At 46.0% G+C, this 21,728-nt stretch overlaps 2 protein-coding genes across 3 annotated transcripts; one reads left to right on the forward strand and one right to left on the reverse strand.

Moving 5' to 3' along the window:
* Positions 1 to 283: 283 nt before the first annotated feature.
* Positions 284 to 14,037, reverse strand: zhx3a (zinc fingers and homeoboxes 3a). 2 transcript variants are annotated; one of them, XM_047584103.1, is made up of 3 exons: positions 13,705 to 14,037; positions 2,441 to 5,382; positions 284 to 1,952 (listed from the first exon to the last, which is right to left on the reverse strand). In XM_047584103.1, exon 2 carries the CDS (start codon positions 5,184 to 5,186, stop codon positions 2,442 to 2,444), a length of 2,745 nt encoding a protein of 914 aa, XP_047440059.1. In that variant the 5' UTR covers positions 5,187 to 5,382; positions 13,705 to 14,037; the 3' UTR covers positions 284 to 1,952; position 2,441. The 2 variants fall into 2 exon arrangements, with proteins under 2 accessions (XP_047440059.1, XP_047440061.1); XM_047584105.1 differs by having other exon boundaries at positions 2,479 to 5,382; positions 13,705 to 14,031.
* A 1,294-nt stretch (positions 14,038 to 15,331) lies between these two features.
* fam83d (family with sequence similarity 83 member D) lies at positions 15,332 to 19,846 on the forward strand. The gene is made up of 4 exons (XM_047584066.1): positions 15,332 to 16,560; positions 18,098 to 18,265; positions 18,361 to 18,485; positions 18,577 to 19,846. The coding sequence occupies exons 1-4, from the start codon at positions 16,075 to 16,077 to the stop codon at positions 19,466 to 19,468; spliced, it is 1,671 nt and encodes a 556-aa protein (XP_047440022.1). The 5' UTR covers positions 15,332 to 16,074; the 3' UTR covers positions 19,469 to 19,846.
* Positions 19,847 to 21,728: the final 1,882 nt, after the last annotated feature.

Below are 21,728 nucleotides of genomic sequence, written 5' to 3' on the forward strand. Positions count from 1 at the left end.
TTTCTTTGAAAACATCTGGAAGGCGGCTTATTTTGCAGAAAGCTTTCACTCCCCGTAAAAATCCAGTATCTGTCGTAAGCGACGAGACGTCTAAAAATGAACAGGATCCTCTGCGGTTTTGCAGTCGCCTGCACAAACTGCATTTTCATCTACTCGCCAGCAGGTGAGGCTGCAAGCATTTCTCAAGTCCCATCTCCCTGCACGCTCCTTTCACACCCCTCGTAATCTGGCTGCTAGAATTCACTCCTGGTGCGAGGTGTTGAACAAATAATGACACTTTACATCTTGGTGAGTATTCGGTTTATTCTGTAAAGATTCAGAAGTGTAGAAAGGATGATACAACAGTGCTTTATGATCAGACTATTTCATAAAAGTTTTTTCTTTTTTTTTTCTTTTCTTTTTTTTTTTTTTTTTTTTTAAGTGATCATAACACCGTAAGTCCAGATTCCATTTATCTCAAACCAAAATAAATTTGTAACATTCGACACAAGTGCATACACTGCTGGTAGGAGATCAACCTCCAATTTCACTTTGGATGGTATAGCACCGTTCTTAGCTATTAGCAGCTTGACAAAGATGCAGCTTAGTAGGATTCATGTAGTGACTGTATGTTTATATAAACACAAGAAAATTCAGAGGAGAGCAAAGATCTCCCCATTTGGCTCTCTAGCTAGCACAATATCTCACTCTGTCAGTGTCTAGGGATCAAATTGATAATTTTGCTTTAAACAACATTTTGCCAGTAACAATATTTGATACAATTACAGCTTAAAGTTAAACATCTCCAAGTGTACAGAAAGCAGCACAAGATTTATTTTTTATTTTTTTTTTCACAGATATAGACCAACAGTGACCATCAATGCACTGGCATGTTTTTTTTTTCTTTTTTTTTAATTCTATTTTTTTCTTTTTCTTTTTTTTTTCCTGGACAGCAACAGTAGCTGGAAAGCGAAGTGATGGACAGACAGGTCATATAAACACATGGACAGAGCTGAGTAAGGCAACGTTAGCGTGACAGGCTTCTCTCTGTTCAGTTTGCAGGGCAGTGTAGTGTATTGATCTTGACAGAGCTGTCAATAACTTTACTGTGGAGCAGTGTGATTTTTAGCATTGCTGTCTTCATTAGTGCATTGTATATAGTCTCTTGCGTGTAGCTGAACTGTAAAGTGATCACCAACATTTATACAGATCTAAATAAAACATGTTTGATTGCATCTGGACTTACAGTGACTATAGAAGAGTAAATAGAATTGAAAAAAAAAATAATAAAATAACGGAAAAAGTAAAATTCAAGGCAGTGCTGAAGTACTGGTTGCTAAAAAAGTAAAAAATATCACAAAGCCAACAATAACATTTCCTTGACACATCTTTCTGTTTGTCCAGTCAGTACAAACCCTCTTTTATAGTGCAGTTTCAATCATATATATATATTTCTCCCTCTGACCCAAAAACAATATCTCTCGGCCCTATCCTACCCTATCTTCGCTCATTCAAGTCAGTTTTCCAGTCAGTGTGCGTCTTTTCTCTTTCTTTTCTTTGATCCCTCGTACTGACCTCATTGTGCACCCTCCCCACACAACCACAAAGAAGCATGAAAGGCTTAAACATCACAGGACTCAAAGGTGAGAAGTTCTTTCTTTTGACGATGGCAGGAAGTGATGGCAGATGGAAGAAGAAGAAGAGGAGGAGGAAGAGGAGGAGGAGGAGGAGGAGGAGTAGGAGGGGTGGGGGGTATTCACAGTTACAGTCAGAGTCCAAACGGTCCAGCTACAATCACATCTGCTGTCATTATGAACACTCTTTTATTTTTTTTTTATTTCTTTCTTTTTGTTTTTTTTGTTTTTTTTCAGACCACAGCCAGGGGAGCGAGTCGGCCTTTTAAACGTGGTGTTCCTCTGGCGACACTGGGCCGGCTTCATCACACCTCCAGCAGCTCCATCCTCAGGCGATCCCTGTTGGCAACACACACACAGGCAAAAAACAACACGCGCAAGTTGTGAGGACCCCGGTTGTGTTGTAATGCTGTTGTATAGTAAGCAAGGTACAATTCGAGAGGCAGCGCAGTAAAAGGACGCCTGGTTAACTTGCCTCTCAGAAATCCACCTCACTGAAGACAATTGTCATGATTTATTCACATATATTAGCATGCGCTCTCAATCTATAATTCAGCAGGCCAGACTCCTACTTATCTAAAAATAGCTACTTAAACACAGACCTTTGATTGTCTGAATAAGCTACTCAGCGTGACTACCTGTACACACTTCTCCTGCTTTTTATTTTTTTATTTTTTACTGTACATGCAGCAGCCACTACAAACAACAAGCTGTCATGCTTTTATCACTCCACCTGGCGAACATTGTTTCTGCTTTTCTTGACTGATAAATAGCACTAAGCTTGTAAAATATCAAAAAAAAACTCGGTGACTGAAAATATTTCTTACTTCAGTAGTATGTAAATGGGTTGTTACGACTCAAGTACCTGCCCTGATTGGCGTCAGTCTGTTGTTCAATGAGTGACTGATTAGCCACAGGCTGCTGGTGGCCCTCTGCTCTCTCTGACCAGGGATCCTTCAACACTCCCGGCTGTGCTGATTCCTCGGCTCGGCCTCGCTCGCCGCTCCCCTCGGACCCCATCAGACCCAGCAGCGGTGAGTATGAATCCTGCCACACAACCCGCTGCCCTGAGTTCAGTCCTGCTTCTCCTTCAAGGTGCTTGTTCATGTCTTGCTCGACAAGTTTCTTTTTGGCCCCTGGAGGGTCCTTCTGCGACTCGCCCACAGGGTCTGCGTGGCCCTTCTCATCGTCCGACTCCGCCGGAGGTCGCTGGTAGGTGTCCAACCACTTGAGCTGCCCGTTCTTGTGGCTGTACCGGCTGTCGCTGAACCAACGCACCACCTCGGACTTGGGAAGGCCTGTCTGGACGCTTAACTCCTCGTACTGCTGGCTGCTGGGCCAGCGGGTGTTTGAGAAAACCTGCCGGAGGATGTGGAGCTGCTGCGGGGTCTTGTTGCCCCAGGGGGGCGAGAATGACGGCTGACAAGCAGACATCTCAGCAGTCTCAGACTTGTGTTCTTGAAGTACAATCTCAGATGTGGTCTCTGGCTCGTTCATCTTCAGCCTCTTGAAGTTGATCTTGATGGGGTCAACTTTGAGCTCTGGGCAACTTCTGTCCCCAACAAATGGGTCCTCCTCCTTAATGAGTTGCTGTAAGATTGACATGCCTTTTGTGGGAAAGTCTTTGTTGCATTTGCCCTCTTCTACGATGGCCGAGCAGCTTTTTGTAACGACAGTGGTGCTGGTGCTTTCAGTTGGGGATTTGCTGGCGTGGTTCAGGTTAGGGTCACTGTCATTACAGGGCGTAATGGAAGGAGTAATACTGCTGTTGTTGGCTGTATGAATGTAACTGTTGCGTTCATCGTCGTTCCTTGCATGGGCCGGCTCTTGCGCAGTGATGCTGCTGCTGCTGCTGCTGTCGTGATTGTTACAGGTGATGTTGGATTTGCTGGTGTTATTGATTATCACTTGACTCTTGGTACTGTTTGAAGCTTCCAATCCGATCGGTGAACTGTTGCTTTTGACATTTGGTTTGCCATTGGTATCAGCAACACAGTGCTCATCATTATTGCTAATGTTGGCAGAGCAAGTGGCAATGCTGTTGATGCTGTTGGCTGGGCTGTTGTTTTGCACCAGTTTCCTGGTAGCGAAGTCAGCACCGTTACTACTGCTGGAATAGCTGCTGATGCTGCTGCTACTACTGCAACTGCTGCTGCTACTGCTGCTTCGACTGCTGCTGGTGCTACTGACGCAACCACTGCTTCCAGCCATGTCCAGGCCATTGCTCTTGTCTGGATCCACAGTGAGTTCAGTATTCTTGGTCAGTACCTGTGTTGTTCTGACTATGGATGGAAACTTAGGGGGAATAATTGGAGTAGAATACGAGACCCTGGTGACGTGGGGGTTGGTTGACATGCTGGCCTGTGAGGCTATGACTTTGAGAGGCCCGGGTTTTATACTGCCATATGGAACTTTGGCCATCTGAAAGTTTGGTCCTTTTGAGCCTGGATGGGCAGTGACAGTGTGGTGGGTTACGATGTGATTGACGCGCCGTGGTATAGTGGGTTGCTTCTGGGGTACTCCGCCTTGGAACACGGTGTTGAACATTTTCCTCCTGGCCTCTTCGATCTCTTCAGGAGACCAACTTATGCCCTGTTTGAGCCTTTGGGCAGTAAACCACAGTTTGATCTGCTCTTCGGGGAACTCTGAAACCACAGTCAGGTAGCAGAGCTCGGCTTTGGTCGGGTAGGGGAACTTGCCAAAGGATGTCTTGAGAAAGCTGCTGGTGTCCATGGCAGCATCGTAGGTGGGGATGCTGCTGAGAGGGATCATCACCTTTGGAAGGTCTTTATTGGAATCGGTGGAGGGGGGAGAGTAAAGGGAGGGAGTGTGCTGGTGAAAGACTTGGTTGGACACTGTCGTCTTAATCACGTGAGTGACAGTGGTCCTCGGCATAGCTGGGGCACCAGAAACACTGAGAGCCCCGTTTTGGAGTTCAGGCACATTTGTCAGCATATTGGGATCTACGTCCTTTCCAGTGTCTACCTTCCGTACCTCGACGGTGTGAGAAACCACAATCTTTTTGTGCTCTCCCTTGGCTTTCATCATCTTTGCAATTGGTGTTTTGGTGAGGGAGATCCCAGATTCTCTGTAGTCTTCTCCGCTGTCCGTGAAGAGGCTTTGCTCCACAGTCGTTACGCCATCCCTCTTGTTGACGCTTAGGGAGGCCGTAACCAAGCCCTCCATAATCTTAGGGTGAGCGTTGGCATTATGCAGTGCAAGAGCCTCGAATCGGACGACCGACACCCTACAGTTCAGGCAGTAGAAGGTGGGCTGGGCCCTGAAGTCTAAGTGGCAGTTGTGCATGTGATCCAAAAAGTAGTTAAGATCTCTGGACTCGAAACGACAAGTCAGACAGCTGTACGTACCTCCTTTCTGCATCTCACTGCCACTTTCAGATTTGGAGGAGCTGTGAGAGAAATGACCAGACTCTTCGCCAGAGATGCTGAGTATACTATCTTCTGGGATTGTTGGTAGGAGCTCTGGTAGTGAGCCCAGTATGATTTCCTCACGCACATGTTTGGATTTGGATGGTATCATGCAGGGTACAGTGGATTTCCTCTTGCTGGCCATAGTGCAGCTTTGTGTAAATGAGAGATTGAGTGATTGGTTTCCGGTGTAATGAGAACAGAGGGCGGGTGGATAGTGGAGTGGGTTGAATGGAGTTTAGTGTCATGGACCAGCCACTATGATATCACAGTGTTGCTTCATGCCTTCTGCCACTTCAGGAGTCCTGTCACATGGACAAGTTTAACAGCTCCCAGGGAACCTGCGAGGAAAGAGAACACAATTGAGAGACTTGTGACTCTTCGAAGAAAATAAATGACAGTAAAACACAGCATAAAGACAGAAAACAGAGGAGAGAAAATGTGAGAGAGGGCGATTAAATTATTCAACCTGAACATCATGAAAATGACAAAAACTGACGTATGTGGCAAGTCATTTTTTTTGTTGTTGTTGTTTTTAAATTAAACGCATTAAATACCAAGGCGAGCAGGATTCAAATGAAATAAGCAGCTCCACACAGGGTAATATGCGTAGGTGGAAATACAGCCTGATAAGCTGATAAGTGTAGGTAGTATTTATCAGCAATTACCGCACCAAAGCAAGAGAGTCTAGGGCTTTTCCTGAAAAGATTATTAAACGCTCATAATCAGGAAGGTCGCAATGAATTACTGTGCAGAAAGACGTGTCCCTTCCTCAGTACACACAATGTTTCATCAAAATTAAAATTCCATCATGATTTGTACACAAGATCATTATTAAAAATTTAACTTCAAATCCACTGGAAGTAACTGAAACACTGACCATAATACTGAAACATATTTACAATTAAATATATCAAGGCAATCTAAACACGGAAAGGCTTTTCATTATTAAAAATAATTTAGGGCCCCTCCAATGCAAACACACACAGACACACACACACACACTCCTACAATCGTGCAGCCTGTCAGTGTGCTCTGATTATTTACTCGGATTTACTAGACTTGTGTCTAGCTGTCGCTTTTTATGAGTCCAGGAAAAAAGACCAAAACAATTGACAAAGCCAGAAATGACAGTCTAGTCTCAGTGATATTTGCCGTTTTATTCCCCCCTGCTGCCACTGTATCGTCTCTTCTAGATATTGATGGTATGTCACGTCAGAAATATTTTTAGCAAAGCTCCATGATATCAAGAAAACATGTCACACACACACACACACACACAAAAAAAAGACTGACGTTAGTATCATGAAAATGTGCTGTGAATCAGTCCTGAGATCTTCTGCTACCTCCCGCCTCCAGGAAATATCAATTAATAAATAGACCAAACACACTGCACCTTTTGAGTGGGATGCTCTTCCCTACAAATTAAAAGTGCTGAATGTATCTAACCTTACCAACTGTTTCACATTGTCCCAGCAACCACAGATATGCAAAATATGCACACTCGTTTGCGTCTGCCAAGAATATTTTGTTCTCAGTGTGTGTTAGTACACGCCTTATTATTTTAAATTACATATATTTTTGTAGGGGGGTTGGAAGGGGCCATTATATTTATATGTTCAAAATTCATCACATGCACTGGGTCGTGCTCAGCTCTCCCCTTGGTTTGATATTTTAGGGTAAGATTAAATACTGATCTTTTTTTTTTTTTTTTTTGACACACTTGGATGTGAGTTGTGTTTTACACTGTATGTTGCAATGTACCTCTCTGGCATAATGTGTCAAGATGGAAATTAGGTAGATATTGTGTCCGGTGTGTGTGTGTGTGTGTGTGTGTGTCACAGCAGCCAGCCGACAGCCAGCGCCGTCAAGGACTTGAAATATTCTCGTAAGGTTACTACAAACACATCTGAAGCCATACACAAGCCGCCGGCTCAAACCGTCTCAAACCGTCTCATCTCGCATTTGTTCAGCCGGCAGCATGGCGATGCATGCATGCATACAAACACAATACACAGATCACCGGGTGCACAAATCCGTGAGAAAACAACTTCCACGGGCTTTCCCTTCCTATAACACCGCTGTCGCAAGGATGGATGCGGATTGCCGCTGCAGTTTTTAACATATCTCCTCTTTCCTCTCCGCATTAGCATAAAACGTGACTCTGTTCTCTCGCAAAGCCAAAAATATCCGACGACTTTCGTGTGATATGACAACAGACGCACTGTTGTCAAGACTTTCATTAGCGATACAGCTGGTTTTGATAGTTAGTTTAACGTTGGAATGTATGAAATATGCAAAACAAATGAGGAAAAAAACTATCAAAGTGGAGCTCTGCAGCTTCTGCCCTCTGCATGAACTCTTGACACACACACACACAGCCTCCGTATATCACTCTCGTCTTCACTTCTTAGAACAGAGAAGTGTTGACGTGTGACATGCTGTTGTAGTGCCACCCCAGCATCGTATATCCATATTACTCCGGTTTTACCCACACCTGCAACCCTATCATCCTGAGAAAAACCATCAGCTGCATAAATTCAACCCCCCAACACCCCCCCAAAACAAACCTGCAGCATACCCCCACACGTACTGCAGTTGGCTGCTACAAACAAGATAATTTCCACATATTTTCTGCATTCTTTTTTTTCTTCTTTTGTCACGCAGTGTTTGCACACGCCAAAAACCACTTTCATTTTACAGCATCCATGTGCGTGTTCACCGCGGCCGGCTCGGCGGTAAATAAAAGATGAACCTGTTCCAGAATTAAAACCCTCAAATGACTGGCCGGCGGTACACACCGATCCCAGACAGACTGTGACGTCCTCCTTGTAACTACCTCTTTTTCATTTCTACTGCAGGCTGCTCTCTGACAGAAAAGAAAAACCTAAAACAAAACAAAACAAACAACAACAACAACAACAAAAAAAAAGAAAACTAGGTCACCGGCATCTTATGCAGTAATCCCGGTTCACTGCATCCAGACGCGGGCATGTGCTGTATGTTTTGCCGCCAGAGAGGTCATGATATCCTCTGACGGCACACTCGATTAACCCCTGGTGAGGACACGGCGTTCATTGAGTTTGTTCCACTGAATGAGGGATTTAGGAGTCGGCTTTCACGCGACGGAAGGATGTAGTCATGCACATCTGAAACATCTGCGAGATAGATGTCACTATGCTATAGAACTTTGCGAGGAATCGATGCCGGGGCTCATCTGGGCGGCGCTGACGTGACGGTCCCGTTTGTTCGGCAGACTATAAGCCAGGACGCTTCAGAAAACACATTGACGGAGGAGGTAATCTGGTCACGGCTGCGGGGCTGTGGCTGGTGTAGCAGCCTCCACAGGGGACGCCGGTCTGTGACGAGACAGAGGCTTGGCCTAGCGCAGACGCTCCCCTCCCCGAAAAAAACACTCCACTTCCTGCATGAGAAAACCCAAGACGAGCCAAACGTTGAGAAAGGTTACATAAAGAATCAGGTCACCTATCAAAAGAATAGGCTGCTTTATCTGGCGGGAGAGACGTGCGATCAGACACAAGACAAGGGCTTCCCAGACAGGGAGCCATTGAATGGTTGCGGCTGAAAAGCCCGGCCTTGTGTTTCAGCGCCGAGGTAGACAACGCTCAGACGATCGCTGTCCCCCCCGTGCGTCGTATGTCCTTGCACTGGCACTGGCTGCAGTAGCGCAGGGGAAGGCGACTCTTTTCATCTCGGGCCGACCAGTGGGAGTTGTATCTGAAGTGAGGGAAAGTGGCAGAGCTCTCAGACGTGCTTTCTGAACACCCACGCTCAGCGTAAGCGGAGAGGCCTTGTTCTCTGGACTGAAAACCGCGCTTGGACCATTCAACTTTTCAAAATCAAGCGTTTCAAAACAAATGGGATTAGGCTAGGTTTAAATTCTGATGGGGTTTATACGTTCCGCCTGATTTAATAGCAGCTTTAAGATTTACAGGAGGGCCTCCCCTATGCGCTCTTACGCCGCCATTTCCATAACAATATTCTAATTACATCTCATTAATATTTAATCATATTCCCAATACTTTTAAATGCCAAACGGATGAGTGCGCCGTTCCCATTTCGGCGAACCAGCTAAAAAGAAAGCAGCATGTATTCCCTTTCATCACCTCATAAACTGCTGCAGTAATTACAATATTACAACAAGAAAAACATGGCCAATCTACAGCGTTGCTGCTACCAGAGGAAAGGGGAGGCGAGGCTGCAAAGTGGTTGCTAGACATTAAAATTTAATTCAAAACAGTCAGCTGATTCAGACACTCCCAGATTGTTGGGTCACCAACAGTTGACATTAACAAACAGAGATTGGTGTTTCTGTTGTGTGCCGCCTGTCACACGAACGAGAACGTGAAGGCTGGAGGAGGAGGAAGGACAAAGGAAGACAAAACTCAGACATTTGGGAGTGAAGTGAGAGGATGACTGATGATGATGACAGGCTGTGCTGTTTCAATATTCCTCCCCGCTGACACCTCGTAAGCACACATCTCCGCACGCACACACACACACACACGCTCCTCTCACACTCCCTCCTCACCTCCACAACATTTAGCACCTGCACCGTTCTGAAAATCTTTTTCTTTGAACCGAATAACAGGCAAGGAGTCTCTCGGCGTGACAGTTGCGGAAGAGCTTTGAAAAGGAAAAAAAAATGAAATAAAAAAATAAAAATTCTCTCACTTGTGACAACATTTGTTTTGTGCGTAATTTGCTCTGACAGTGATCTGCAGCTGCCTCGAAAAAGACAAAAAACAAAAAAAACTAAACCAAGAAAAACAAACAAAAAAAAACAGCCCAAATAAATGACCTGCCGTCCGCTGGGGGTTGGGGCAGCGAGGAGGAACTCCTCCTGACAGATACATTTGAATGATCAAAAAATCTGTTTAGCTGGAACATTTTCTGCCAAATGTCCATTAAATAGATTAACGTCATGTGAGTGGATCAGCTGGACACCCAAATATAAGCCAGAGACAGAGAGCAATTACTGTCTCGCACAGAGAGGAGATTGGGAACAATGGCGCCTCATTTATAAGGGAAACGTGATCCAGCGTTGGGAGCCTTTAGACGGCTGACTGCCGAATTGCGATTGTTCCGTTTCCCGCGTGTCTGGGTGTCTCCTGTGTCCATCACGCTGCCATTGTGGACCAGTGTGGGTTTCCCTTTGACAGTAAGGTTGCACGGGTTTTTAGTGCGGGGGACATATTTGTGCTTAAATGACACTGTATGCGCGCCAGGATGAATACGTGTCGAGCTCCAGTGATACGTGTGCTGAAAAATAATTCAGAGTCACAAGGGTCATTAGCACAGCACTAATACGGCGCGCGGGTCCACGGCGTCTTCACCGGCTGTCCAGCTGAAGACATACGCAAAGGATCCAGTGTGTAGTCTCTGTCTCGGTTGTGGGCTCCTGTTTTTTTTTTTTTTTTTTTCCCCTTTGCAAGGGTGTGTTTGTGTGTGTATAAGTGTCTGAATGTCTGAGACGCAGGTGTTGTCAGCCAGCTTCTCCGCGTCCTTCTCCTCACACACGCACACACACACACACACACACACACACACACACACACACACACACACACACTCCCCCCTTACCTCCATGACTGCAGCCTCGTCCACTGGGAGACCGGTCGGTGGTGCCACTCATGTGTTAACATCGCCATGGCAACCCCTCTCTTCCCCTTGCCCACCACGCCACACACACAGCAGAGTCACTCGCCCACACCCACCAACCTCAAGAAACACACACATACACACACACACACACACAGTGGATTCCTTGGACTGCATCCGGTGCAGGACAAACTTAATCCACATGCCCTGCCAGCCATCTTTGAGAAGTCCATTCATGTTTGAAGTCTCTTTAAGATAACTTTGGGTGAGGTCGGCAGCGAGAACTTCGCGTTTTTTCTTCCTCAGTCGCGTTGCAGCGCCACAGAAAATCCCTGCTGCCCCGTTCTCATGCGTGTGACGGGGTGAAGAAAGAAATATCGCGGCTGGACAGGCTCCAAACGACCTGCTGTCAGTGTTATTGTCTTGCTAAATCAGTGTAGGGGCCAGGAGACTGAGGCGGTACAGTATATACCTGCTGCACTCTGCCTCTCCGAGCATCTTGAGGTGGCCCTGATCTGTGCTACTATGTCTTAATATGTGCGCTCGCTGCTGAAATCTTACATTGTTCTCCTTACCCTCCTATCTCTGGCCCAGATGAATGACAGACAAATAAACCATGGTGCACAGAGAAAAAAAAAAAATCTGAGTCATGCATCCTTTTACATCACTTCTGATGAATAACTTCTTCAGTTCTGTAGCCAAGACTACAGGCATTCATTTGGCAACTTAAGAAGAAAAGGAAAAGAAAGATGGCGGCATACCGCACATTGTACTGTCCATCCTAAAATGGCTGACATCACAGGCTCTTCTAACTGCCAAAGCCTGGCGAATGCCAGCTCCTGCTGACCAAACCTTTCTCACATGGGACAGAGAAAGTGGCAGGGGCTCTTTCCCTCGCTAGCCCCAAGGTTCGCCCCCCCCTCCCAAATCCGCGCACGGACGTTTCTTTTGGTTGGAACTGTGCAAACACGCTGTTTCAGCGGGGCTTTTGAGCGGACTGGGCTTCGATGCGGCATTGGTCCGATTACAAAAGCAATACCAAAAAGGCTGAAAGACCCAGATAAAAGTGAACTTGTATAGAACTCGGCCCTTTCTAGTGGGAAAAATAGAACCCCGCAATCCGTTCTGAGAATTTTACGTCAGGATCCTGAGGTATGCCGCTATCATGAATGCTTGCTTGTATAAAAGCGGCATGAAAATGGATCTGGTTGGCATTAGATAGCTAATTTTCCTCTCTGAACTCAAGGAATGTTATACACTCAATGTCAGCTAAATCTGCAAATCATGACCATATGACCTTCCTTGGTATTCTCTGGCACGGGATTCGTTTTGAGCAGTGGGAGGCACACACAAACATAAGATCCACAGTGGCTGCAGCTAGAATTCAAAACATCAAATCCTGAAAGTACAGTATTCCAGGTATTCGAGGGGCAGCGTGCGCAGAGATGCTGTTTTTTTTCGGAGGGGAGTGGGCACTCTTGGCCCACTACATTGTGTATGTGTATACAAACACTCCGCTGTGGCCATAACGAAAACTATGAGCTGTGCCTAATTGCAGGGAGTGCGGATGAAAGGCAATATGCCTGGCCTCATTAGAGAAGTTCCGAGAAGGGAGATGGAAGACCGTTCCCAGGGACCCACAAAAGGGAATTGACATTCCCCCAGTGTGAGCGTCCTGCTGGAGTGAAAACCTCCACACACACAGGACACACCGGGCCAAGCTGAACCCGGTCTGCCGGGGCTGCACAGCGAGAGCTCATTTACCTTTGTTTTGCCCGTCATCACACAAGCCTGCAAATGAACTATCCGAGTGCAGAGGCGTCCGCTCCGCTAGAAACTGGACTGTGCGCCCCACTTGGAGTCACTCCCCGCCGCCCAAAACACCTACCGTCCCTCAAGAAAAACCTCAATGGCAGAGAGCGGTTGCGCCACATCCATGACCTACATTATATGTAACAGGCTTACACGGTTAAATAATTCAAATACATTCCAAAAATTAGCGGCGAATGCCGATTGTCTGACTGCACGCCTGAATAAGTTGGGGTTGTCTCTTGTGTCATGGACACTGGACCCACACATGATTCACCGAGGCAACATTAGTCAGCACAGAGGTCCCTCCCCTTAAGGCAGAGGGAGACACATGGCATTCAAGGCTGGGTCAATATTTATGTACAGATAGAAAATGTGACCTACAGGAACTGATATTTTTCAATACAACGCCTCACTGATAATCCACAGTTGGCAAAATATCTCCCGAAATGAGCAGCTCCACTTACTGTACTGTATATGTTTCGGCGTGTGCGTGTATGTGTGTGTGTGTGTTTGTGTGTGTGTGTAGGGCAGCAGCACATGTTGGTAGGAGGAAGAGAAGGAAATGAAAGAAAAAGAATCCAGTGCACAGAGATACAGGCCTACCTTTCTGCTCTGGCAAGGGGGGGGTGGAGGGGGGAGAGAGAAAAATGGTAAAGAGTGAGCGATCAATAGATGAAAACTGAGACTTGGCGTTCAGTTTGGACATCTATGAACTCCCGAGCTTTCCCAAATCAGTCGAAAGGCCCTCTATAGCACTGTGTTGAGAAGTCTTTCACAACTAAAAGCGCCCACACTCACGGCACAGTGGGGAAATACAGCGCGTTGTGCAATAAAATAAGCAGATACGCCACATTGTATAGCGCGAGGAGAGAGCGCAAATTAAGCCAGGCGGAGGATCCGTTGTTGTAACTGTAACAAACTGACGAGTTAACCCGTTTCACTCCATTCACAAGGCTGTGGGGCAACACACTGCCTCTCAGCCGAGTTGCCGAAAGCGATCTAGCACTCTATATAACCTTATGAATATTCCCAAAAATCCTCCACCCCCCTCCTCCACCTACTGTCGCCATTTTATACATTGGCGACTTCATATAAACTGCCTTCACTACAGCACCAGATGAAAATTCAATATTCAATAGCGAGACATAATTTCAGTAAACAACTTTGGAGATCGCACCTCGTCAATCGCGAGACGTATTCGCGTTGTGGAAGAGTAGATGTGCCCTTACCTCAGGAGTCGCTGGGAAAAAATGGAATCCGACATTAATATATAAATGAATAATATTGGATTAGCTCCGATCGTTGCGCTTTGAGAAGAAGAGGAGGCGAGCAGGGGGTGGGAGCTCTCCTCAAGTGAACCCTGTGAACTGGCGTGAACCCGTCAGTGGCCACGGCAAGGTACATTACATTACATTACCTTTCCACCCCTGCGCTACACTGTATGAGGACGGCAAAACAACTATGGTCGGCGGTGCAGGACGAGGCAGCTCCAAAAAAAATTATAGCGAGTGTATTTCCTATGAACACGTGATACGGAGCGTCATCCAAAATCCAAAAGCCCTTTCATCTAAAAATTTGGAGAGGGGCGGGGATGAGATGGGGATGTGTGTGTGTGCGTGCGCGTGTGTGCCTGTGGAAGGGGGAGGAGGGTACGTATACCGAGCCCAGTGCACATTTGGGTATATCGTTATAGGGGCAAGGCTGTGTCCCCATCAGGCTGGGTTACACATGGCTAGAAAGGCGCCGCCGAGCGGGCTGAACGCACGCCTTGTAACGTGTAATTTTGCAAGTTGACAGGAGTTTAGCGACTTGGCATTTCAGCGAGCCTCATCACCAAAACGGTCCTTTTAATTAGGTCACATGTTTTTTTCAATAAATGGCTGTCGTTTTTAGAAAAAATCTCATGATGGGCCACTATGAATATTAGTCGTTGTGGGAATTGTCATTTAAAGCTCAGGCCTATTAGCCTACCGGCTTAAAATAGACATTTACGCACACGCATAATAGTGGCAGAGCAATTTACGCAGATGCACATCCACTGTAGCCTAGTTGTTCGCGTCCGTCTTAAGGCTCAAAGACGGGAGGCACATTTTCCTTGAAAGACAAGTATCGGCGCAAGTTGTGCGTCGTTCTGTAGTGAATGATTTGTGCGGCGGTGACCCTCTGACCTTGTTGGATTCTGTGCGTAAAATACGCACATAAGCCACTCATAGGGGAAAAAAAGAGTACAAAATAAAGGTCTAATCTAAATAAGTAAATGAATACGTGAACAAATGGACAATAGCCACGCATCGGATCTTAAAAAATATATCATGAATGCACATGAGCAGTATATATATAATGTTATATATAGTCACAGCACTGAAATAGCCCGATAGAAGTATGATAAGGTCACTCTAAAGCCACAGAGTCTTAGAGACATATTATGCCTAGTTAAAAATATCACAGTAACATAAGGGATTTAGACATGCGGGATTCAGTATGTGTACGTGTATGTGTAACAGGTAGGGCGGAGAAGGGGGGTTCACAGTACACGTAACATATATTTAACGTCAGTGTCTATAATTTAAAACCATAGGCTGTGAAATGGTTCAATACATGCATCCAGTATTTACGGTGCATGGATTTTCTTGTCCTGACAGGGTTCAAACGTTGACTGTTGCTGTGTGTACAGTCAGGAAATAGCCAGATCGTCTATTGAACAGATGCATCACCCGGTAGGTTCCAGGCTGCAGGACTGAGACGCGTATGATCTGAGATGAATGGGCATGCCCCGATCTGTATTTTTCCAGCGCAGCCTTAGTATGTATAGCTGTAGGCCAAACTATTTTCAGACGTGTGTGGTGGTGTGAAGTGGTGTGAAACTGAGGCACTGCTCTTCTGGACCTTTTCGGCCCCGTGGCAGAGTAAATTAATGTGAATCGGACCTCATGACTAAGCCACACACTTTTATTTTGTTGCTAAGAACAGAGCACGTCTATAAATAACGACACGACTTTTATTGTTCCTGCCCACTGCTTCAAGTCTGCTCACTGCTCTGTGTGCAAACTGACCGGGTGAATCCATAGAGGAATTTCCCCCTATGTGTGTGCATTTATTTTAGTTTTTAGTAAAGAGTTTTTTACAAAAAAAAAGAACCATAGTTATAGTCATATGACAGCTAAAGTTGTGGGAGACCTCTTGATAGATGCATCGGTTTTTTAAAAATAAAGGGGGAGTTTGTTTCTTTTCGGTGTTGTCGAGGAATCCTGTGGTCTGTGGCTTTGTGAAAATTCGTCAGAGTGAGAGCTCTCTGCTCTTCCGCGTTCTCTGCCGTGTAACCGGACCGGCGTAGGGCGGAGGTGGTGCACAGTGGGACGTACGGGAGGCTTGTTTTCCTCCAAACGAGCCAATGGGACCGGCTGTACGGTGGACTGACAGCCTGACTCGACGAGCCCGGAGACGCCACTCGAGTCGAGGAGCCAATGCGGAGCCGCGACGGACAGGAACGGAGGGAAACGACAAAATACAAAATACAAAAATCTTCCTCCTGTGGGTCGAAACGTTACCTGCCCGCTGCGACGCGGAGACTTGTTTGAGGTCGAGGAGGACCCGCAGCGATGGCCCTGTCCCAGTGCCTGGACGACTCACCTCTGAGGATAGCTCCGAGACACGCGGGGGCCGATCAGCCTAACGTGCAGGACGTGTACAACGAGAGACACCGGCTGGCTCTGGAGGCGCTGCTGTCCGGGGGTCCCGACGACTTTCTGGACTTCCTCAGGAGAGAGAGGATCCCCAACTTCCTGTCCGACGATGAGATCCAGAGGATCCGGAGCGCCGCGGTGCCCCCGCGGTGCCTGTTGCTCCACGGGGAGGACCAGACTCTGGAGCAGTCGCTCGGCAGCTCCCTGGACTGCTCCTCCGTCACGTACTTCCCCGAAGTGTCGGACGTGGAGCCGCCGCTGCTGGAGATCGGATGGCCCGGCTTCACCGCGGGGTCCTACCGGGGGGTCACACGGGCCGTGGCGCACTTCCAGCCCAGCTACGGCGAATGCATTTACAGCTGCAAGGAGGCTGCCAGGCGCATGATCAAAAGTGCCAGAGAGGTATACACAAAGGCAACAAGAACATGGCTATAAGTTACTGACTGATCACCTTCCATATTGTGCACATACTGTACCATTTTAAACACTGTGTCATTCATATGTAACACTCCTACTGCAGTAGCTACATTTTATTTTGTTTCTTAATGCCACAGTGGTAACATCAGAGTAGTTTTTTGTAATGGTATCCTAACAGGACTTTTGCTTCAGTTGTCTCTAGTTATATTTCACATCAACCATTAGGCCTTATCCCCCCCACCTCACCGCCACCACAGAATAAGACATGAGTGTACATGTTGTCCCACATTAAAATGATTTTGGAGGGAAATTTCTCTCCAAAACCTCTTCGCACCAATCCTCAAAATATCTGTCACATTGTCCCTGTGGGATTTCCTTGATCAGTCAAATTTAAGGTTTTTGAAATCACAATTAGCATAAATCACTGACCAAAAGCATATTTTTATTTTTTTAAAAAAAAGAAAAGAAAGAAAGAAATAAGGGAGAAGCAAAGGGAAACAGCATGAATATTCACTGTGATGAGCTGTCAGTCCGGCCTCTAGTTTTCAAGGGGAGGGGGGGAAAAATAAAAAAGAGAGAAGAAAAAAAAAGATGTTCCAGGATGAAGAGCATGAAGGCAGTCTGTGGCTACAACAGCACCTCGGGCCTGTGAGGAACCTGCGTACCAGATGTGCCTCAACTTGCTTTGCTCCGCTCTATGAAAGCTGCATTCCCTCTTTCATTAGATTTAAAAAAAGAAAAAGAAAAATGCAAATCCTCGCGGGTTTGCAGCTAAAACGACGTGTGGTACACCTAGCGTCGCTGGCGAGCAGTTGAGGCCTAATCCAAGTCTAACTGTAAGGCCTTTTGTTCTTTTGTAATGTTAAACCAGTCACTGCACCCAGTCTTTATTGTACAAAGAAGCCAGTCACTGTATCAACACACCGTGTTCATATGCCGTCGCTGCAGCTCAAGGCAACAGCCCGCTCACGTATTTCTGTGAATTTTAACTCATTTTTTTAATTTATTTATTTTTTTTACCCGTCCCCTTCAAAACAATCATCTACGCGCCGTCATCCAAATAAGGCGTGGTGCTCCTCAGAAAGCTGCATGTGGATAACGGCAGTTTGAAACAATAAATCTAAGATATGTAAACATCCGTGTCTAATCCTCGACACGCAACCTTTACCACAGCATGTGAAATTCCATTCCTCCTCGCGAAAAAAGAGACTTCTCAGTGCAAAAACAAAGCTCAGGAAAATGGAGGCAAACCCTACAGTGCACCTACTTGTCTCCTGTATAAAAGTCATTTGTTTGTTGACCAAGCGTTACCGCCGATTGCCATGGTAACAGACCACAGTCAATAGAAAGCTCATCAGCACACGCATACAGAGTGTGAGTCTGACAGAAATTCGCAGCTCTGTTTGAATAAGGCCTTGTATTTGATAATAATAAAAACACAATCATGTGCTACATCTGGGGGAGCACGGCTGCAGCCCTAAAAGGAATTCTATTATATTACCTCTGTAATTTTCCACTGCAGGTGATTGCCATAGTTACAGACTCCCTGACAGACCTGGATATCTTTAAGGATCTTCGTGATGCGTGCTCCCAACGCAGAGTCCCCGTCTACATCCTGCTCGACCAATCGTGTGCTCCCGCTTTCCTCAGCATGTGCAGGAGTGTTGGCGTTCGCCTTAACGACCTTCAGGTATGTGGTCGGTTCAGTTAAGCCGGGTGTGGCTCTGTGTGCACAACATGTACATGTGATGGCATCATAGCAAAACATGTCCTTAATCTTAACAGCAAATGAGAGTGAGAACCATAACCGGTACGACGTACTACATGAGATCCGGGGCGAGGATTACTGGGAAGGTTCACGAGAACTTCATGCTCATTGATGGAAACAGGGTGGCCACGGGTACCTACAGGTAAGTCGTGTGTTTTACTTGCTTCACCAGCTGTGTTTGTGTAATAGCGGCTGCTTACTTTATGTCACGTTGTTCTCTCATTCCTGTTCAGGTTCAACTGGACTGATGGCAAACTGAACAGCAGCAACCTGATTGAGCTCTCGGGCCAGATTACAGAGAAATATGACGAGGAGTTCCGAATCCTCTACGCTCAGTCTCTGCCCATCAAAGCCCGCGGGCCTCCGAGCATCCACAGTGGCAGCATCTACGAGCACCTCGCTGTCAAACACTCAGACACCTCCTCCCCTCGTGTGCCCAGAGAGAGGCCCCTTGGGTTGGCGTGTTTGACCAGCACGCCCAGCCGCAAGCCCCAAACACTAACAGCGCAGCCTCCCTGCGAGCCCTCGTCTCCGGTCCCTCACAAAGCAAGCCCCGGGTCCGGCTCCTCTACAATAAACGGGGATTGGACGGAGCAGCAGCAGCACCTGCAGGAGGAGATCCTAGCTGGTTGCACGAGTTTTCCTGCGGAGCTCCAAGAAGAGAAAAAAACAGCCGCCCTCAGTGCCATCTGCTGCCATGTCTCCACTCAGACCAGCCGGCCAGTAACGGACAGCGACACCCAGACCGACGTCCAGCTCGGCCAACCTGCCAGCCCTGCTACACCTACTGCCAGCGGTCCAAGGCAGGACACGTCTCCGTCCTTTGTGCGTTCCAGCCAGAGTCTGCCCACCCACGCGGCCCCAGACACCACTTTAAAGGACTGCTTCCACAGGCTGACCAAAGAGCGCCAGCACCACTACTCGGCCATCCGCTCCAAACTGGAACACATGGTGACCGCCCTGTCCGAGAGGCGAGAGCTGGCGGACGTCACCAACATGACTCAGGGGCTTGGCGGTCACAGCAGGCAGAGGATACACAAAGACGCTGCGCAAGAGCCCGATCCCAGACTGCCTGTCGAAACCGCGGGCGTGGGCACATGGCCAAGAGCCAGATGTGTACTCTAGATTGTTTTTCAGCGATTTTGGTGATGGGGGACCGTACTTCAAAGTTATTCTGTTCTGAATCAATGGTTTTGGCTTATGCAGTACAATTTAAGATTTGTTTTTTGTTTTCTGATTTTCTGCACTGCCCACTTTTGTTATTTTCATCATACGTTCCACAGACAATTCGAATTGTTCGTCTTCGAGAAACTTTAACCAAAGACACGGTGCAATAATGATCTTTTTGAACACATCAGTGTAATGAATACGGTTAGCGGAGGTGGTTAAAGACTGGATAATATCTACTGTATTTGGCTGCTGTAACTACATGGGAACATCATTCCGGAGAGCATCTGGCTCTCAGCTGTGCCTTGCAATTAAATAAAGTAGTATTTTGCTGTATTACCGCCTTATTTTCACATTTCCTGCTCACGCACCCTTTGTTTTCCCTGTTAATCTCATTGTAGTTTAAATTGCAGCTCAGAAAATATTTGCTCAGAAGTTCCAGGATAAACACGGAAGAAAACCAGGCCAAAGTGACTTCACAAAGAGAACGAGCACCTGCGCCTTACGCACTGCAGTGGCTTCACGCAATTAGTGGAGAGACAGCATCTGTGATACTGGCACCTTTGCTGATTACGTCGCCAATCACAGTTGCTGTCCAGGGCGAGTTTGGAGAAGGAGCTCTGCTACAGATTACAAGCCTTAGATTAGAATGAATCATAAATAGACACAGGTGGGATTTCATAACTGCCCGCTCCTTGCCGTTATATTGCATTTTAGAGTCATTTTCCACAGGCAATCTTTTCATTTAAGTGGGAAAAAAATGGCTTCGTTCTGTGCCAGTCAGGCAGCAGAAGATGGCGGACCCATGGTTAAAGTTATCCTGAGTCGCTCCGTAAATTGAATCCCGACTGTGCGTGGAGCCGGCGCGCTCAACAGACAACATTTCAAGTCTCCGTATCTCACACTTCAGCACAAAGGTCCTTCTGTAAACACGTCTCAAAACACATCAGTGTCGTGTGAAGTGTGCTCAGAGTTCCCCAGTTATAAATGTATTACTCACTCTGGGCTTTATGTGTGTAATGTTTAACTACGCGGAGGATACGAGGTGTGACTTCCATAGCACGACGTACAGATAGTAGATAGCTTTATGCCCACAGGACTGGATGAGGCTGCAGAGTTTTTATTTCTGGCATTGTGTTTTAGAGCAAACACTGAAATCACACACACAGAGATACAGATAACCTGAATATAACGTAATATGATATAACATAACGTATTGTGCTTAATTTTATACATTAAAATATACATGTATACACTACCAGTCAAAGGTTTGGACACACCTCTCACTGAAATGAATGAGAAGGTGTGTCCGAACCTTTGACTGGTAGTGTATGCACTTATTTCATGAACTGTTAGCAAATATTAATTTATATCTTGTTTAGAAGTGAATCATGTAAATTATTTTGTATTATTTCATTACTGTTGGTGAAAAATCACTACACCTGCTTTATTTTTTGTACTGTGCAGTTATATTTACTACATGAATTCTTAAATAATACATTATTACAAATGAAGAATTACATACTTTATTGAATCAATAGAAATAAAATCCAGAAATAGCTGCTGCTAAAGTGGACACTTACCTGATAATTAGATCAAAAGACAAATATTAAATTTACAGTCATGCAACACAAAAAAGGTTGAAGTCAAGCGATGACATAATGAAAAATACTACTGACCTGTGTATAACGCTGATAAACGTAACTCCATCTCAACCAGCTCAGTCCAGTATTAGATGCCGAGGAGATGATATTGGTAGAGGCCACTGTGCATAATTTAGGATCTGGAGTCATCAGTTTTTTTTTTTTATTATAAAAACTCAAGGAAGAATCCTGTCAGAACATAAGTACATTTATTTTAAATTTATGACGTCAGCATCAGCATCAGCTTTATTGGCCCGAGTATGTGTGCATGCACAGGGAAATTTGACTCAGCGGTATACGAGAAAAAACACTTGAATAAGCATAAAAATAAAAGCGCAAGAAAATAGAAAGACGGTACAACATGGATTAGACTTAAGACAGAATAAAATACTAATAGAAGCAGATCCGTACAATGAACAGTTATGTATGTGAGATTGAAATATAAATAAATAACTGTATAAACTATACCAGGTGCACACCCTTAATGGATACTTAAGCACTGCTTTGATTTTATTTCTCACTATCAGTAGTAGTGTATTGAATACTTGTTTTATCACAGATGAATACATTTAATT

The sequence above is a fragment of the Mugil cephalus genome, chromosome 4 (assembly GCF_022458985.1).
Source record: "Mugil cephalus isolate CIBA_MC_2020 chromosome 4, CIBA_Mcephalus_1.1, whole genome shotgun sequence".
Lineage (NCBI taxonomy): Eukaryota > Metazoa > Chordata > Actinopteri > Mugiliformes > Mugilidae > Mugil > Mugil cephalus.

What these genes read in the sequence shown, in the direction of transcription:
- zhx3a (XM_047584103.1), bottom strand. Translation starts at nt 5,186, where the DNA reads ATGGCCAGCAAGAGGAAATCCACTGTACCCTGCATGATACCATCCAAA.
- fam83d (XM_047584066.1), top strand. Translation starts at nt 16,075, where the DNA reads ATGGCCCTGTCCCAGTGCCTGGACGACTCACCTCTGAGGATAGCTCCG. An exon ending in TTCGCCTTAACGACCTTCAG is followed by an intron (nt 18,266 to 18,360) that starts GTATGTGGTCGG and finishes TAATCTTAACAG; the next exon opens with CAAATGAGAGTGAGAACCAT. An exon ending in GTGGCCACGGGTACCTACAG is followed by an intron (nt 18,486 to 18,576) that starts GTAAGTCGTGTG and finishes ATTCCTGTTCAG; the next exon opens with GTTCAACTGGACTGATGGCA.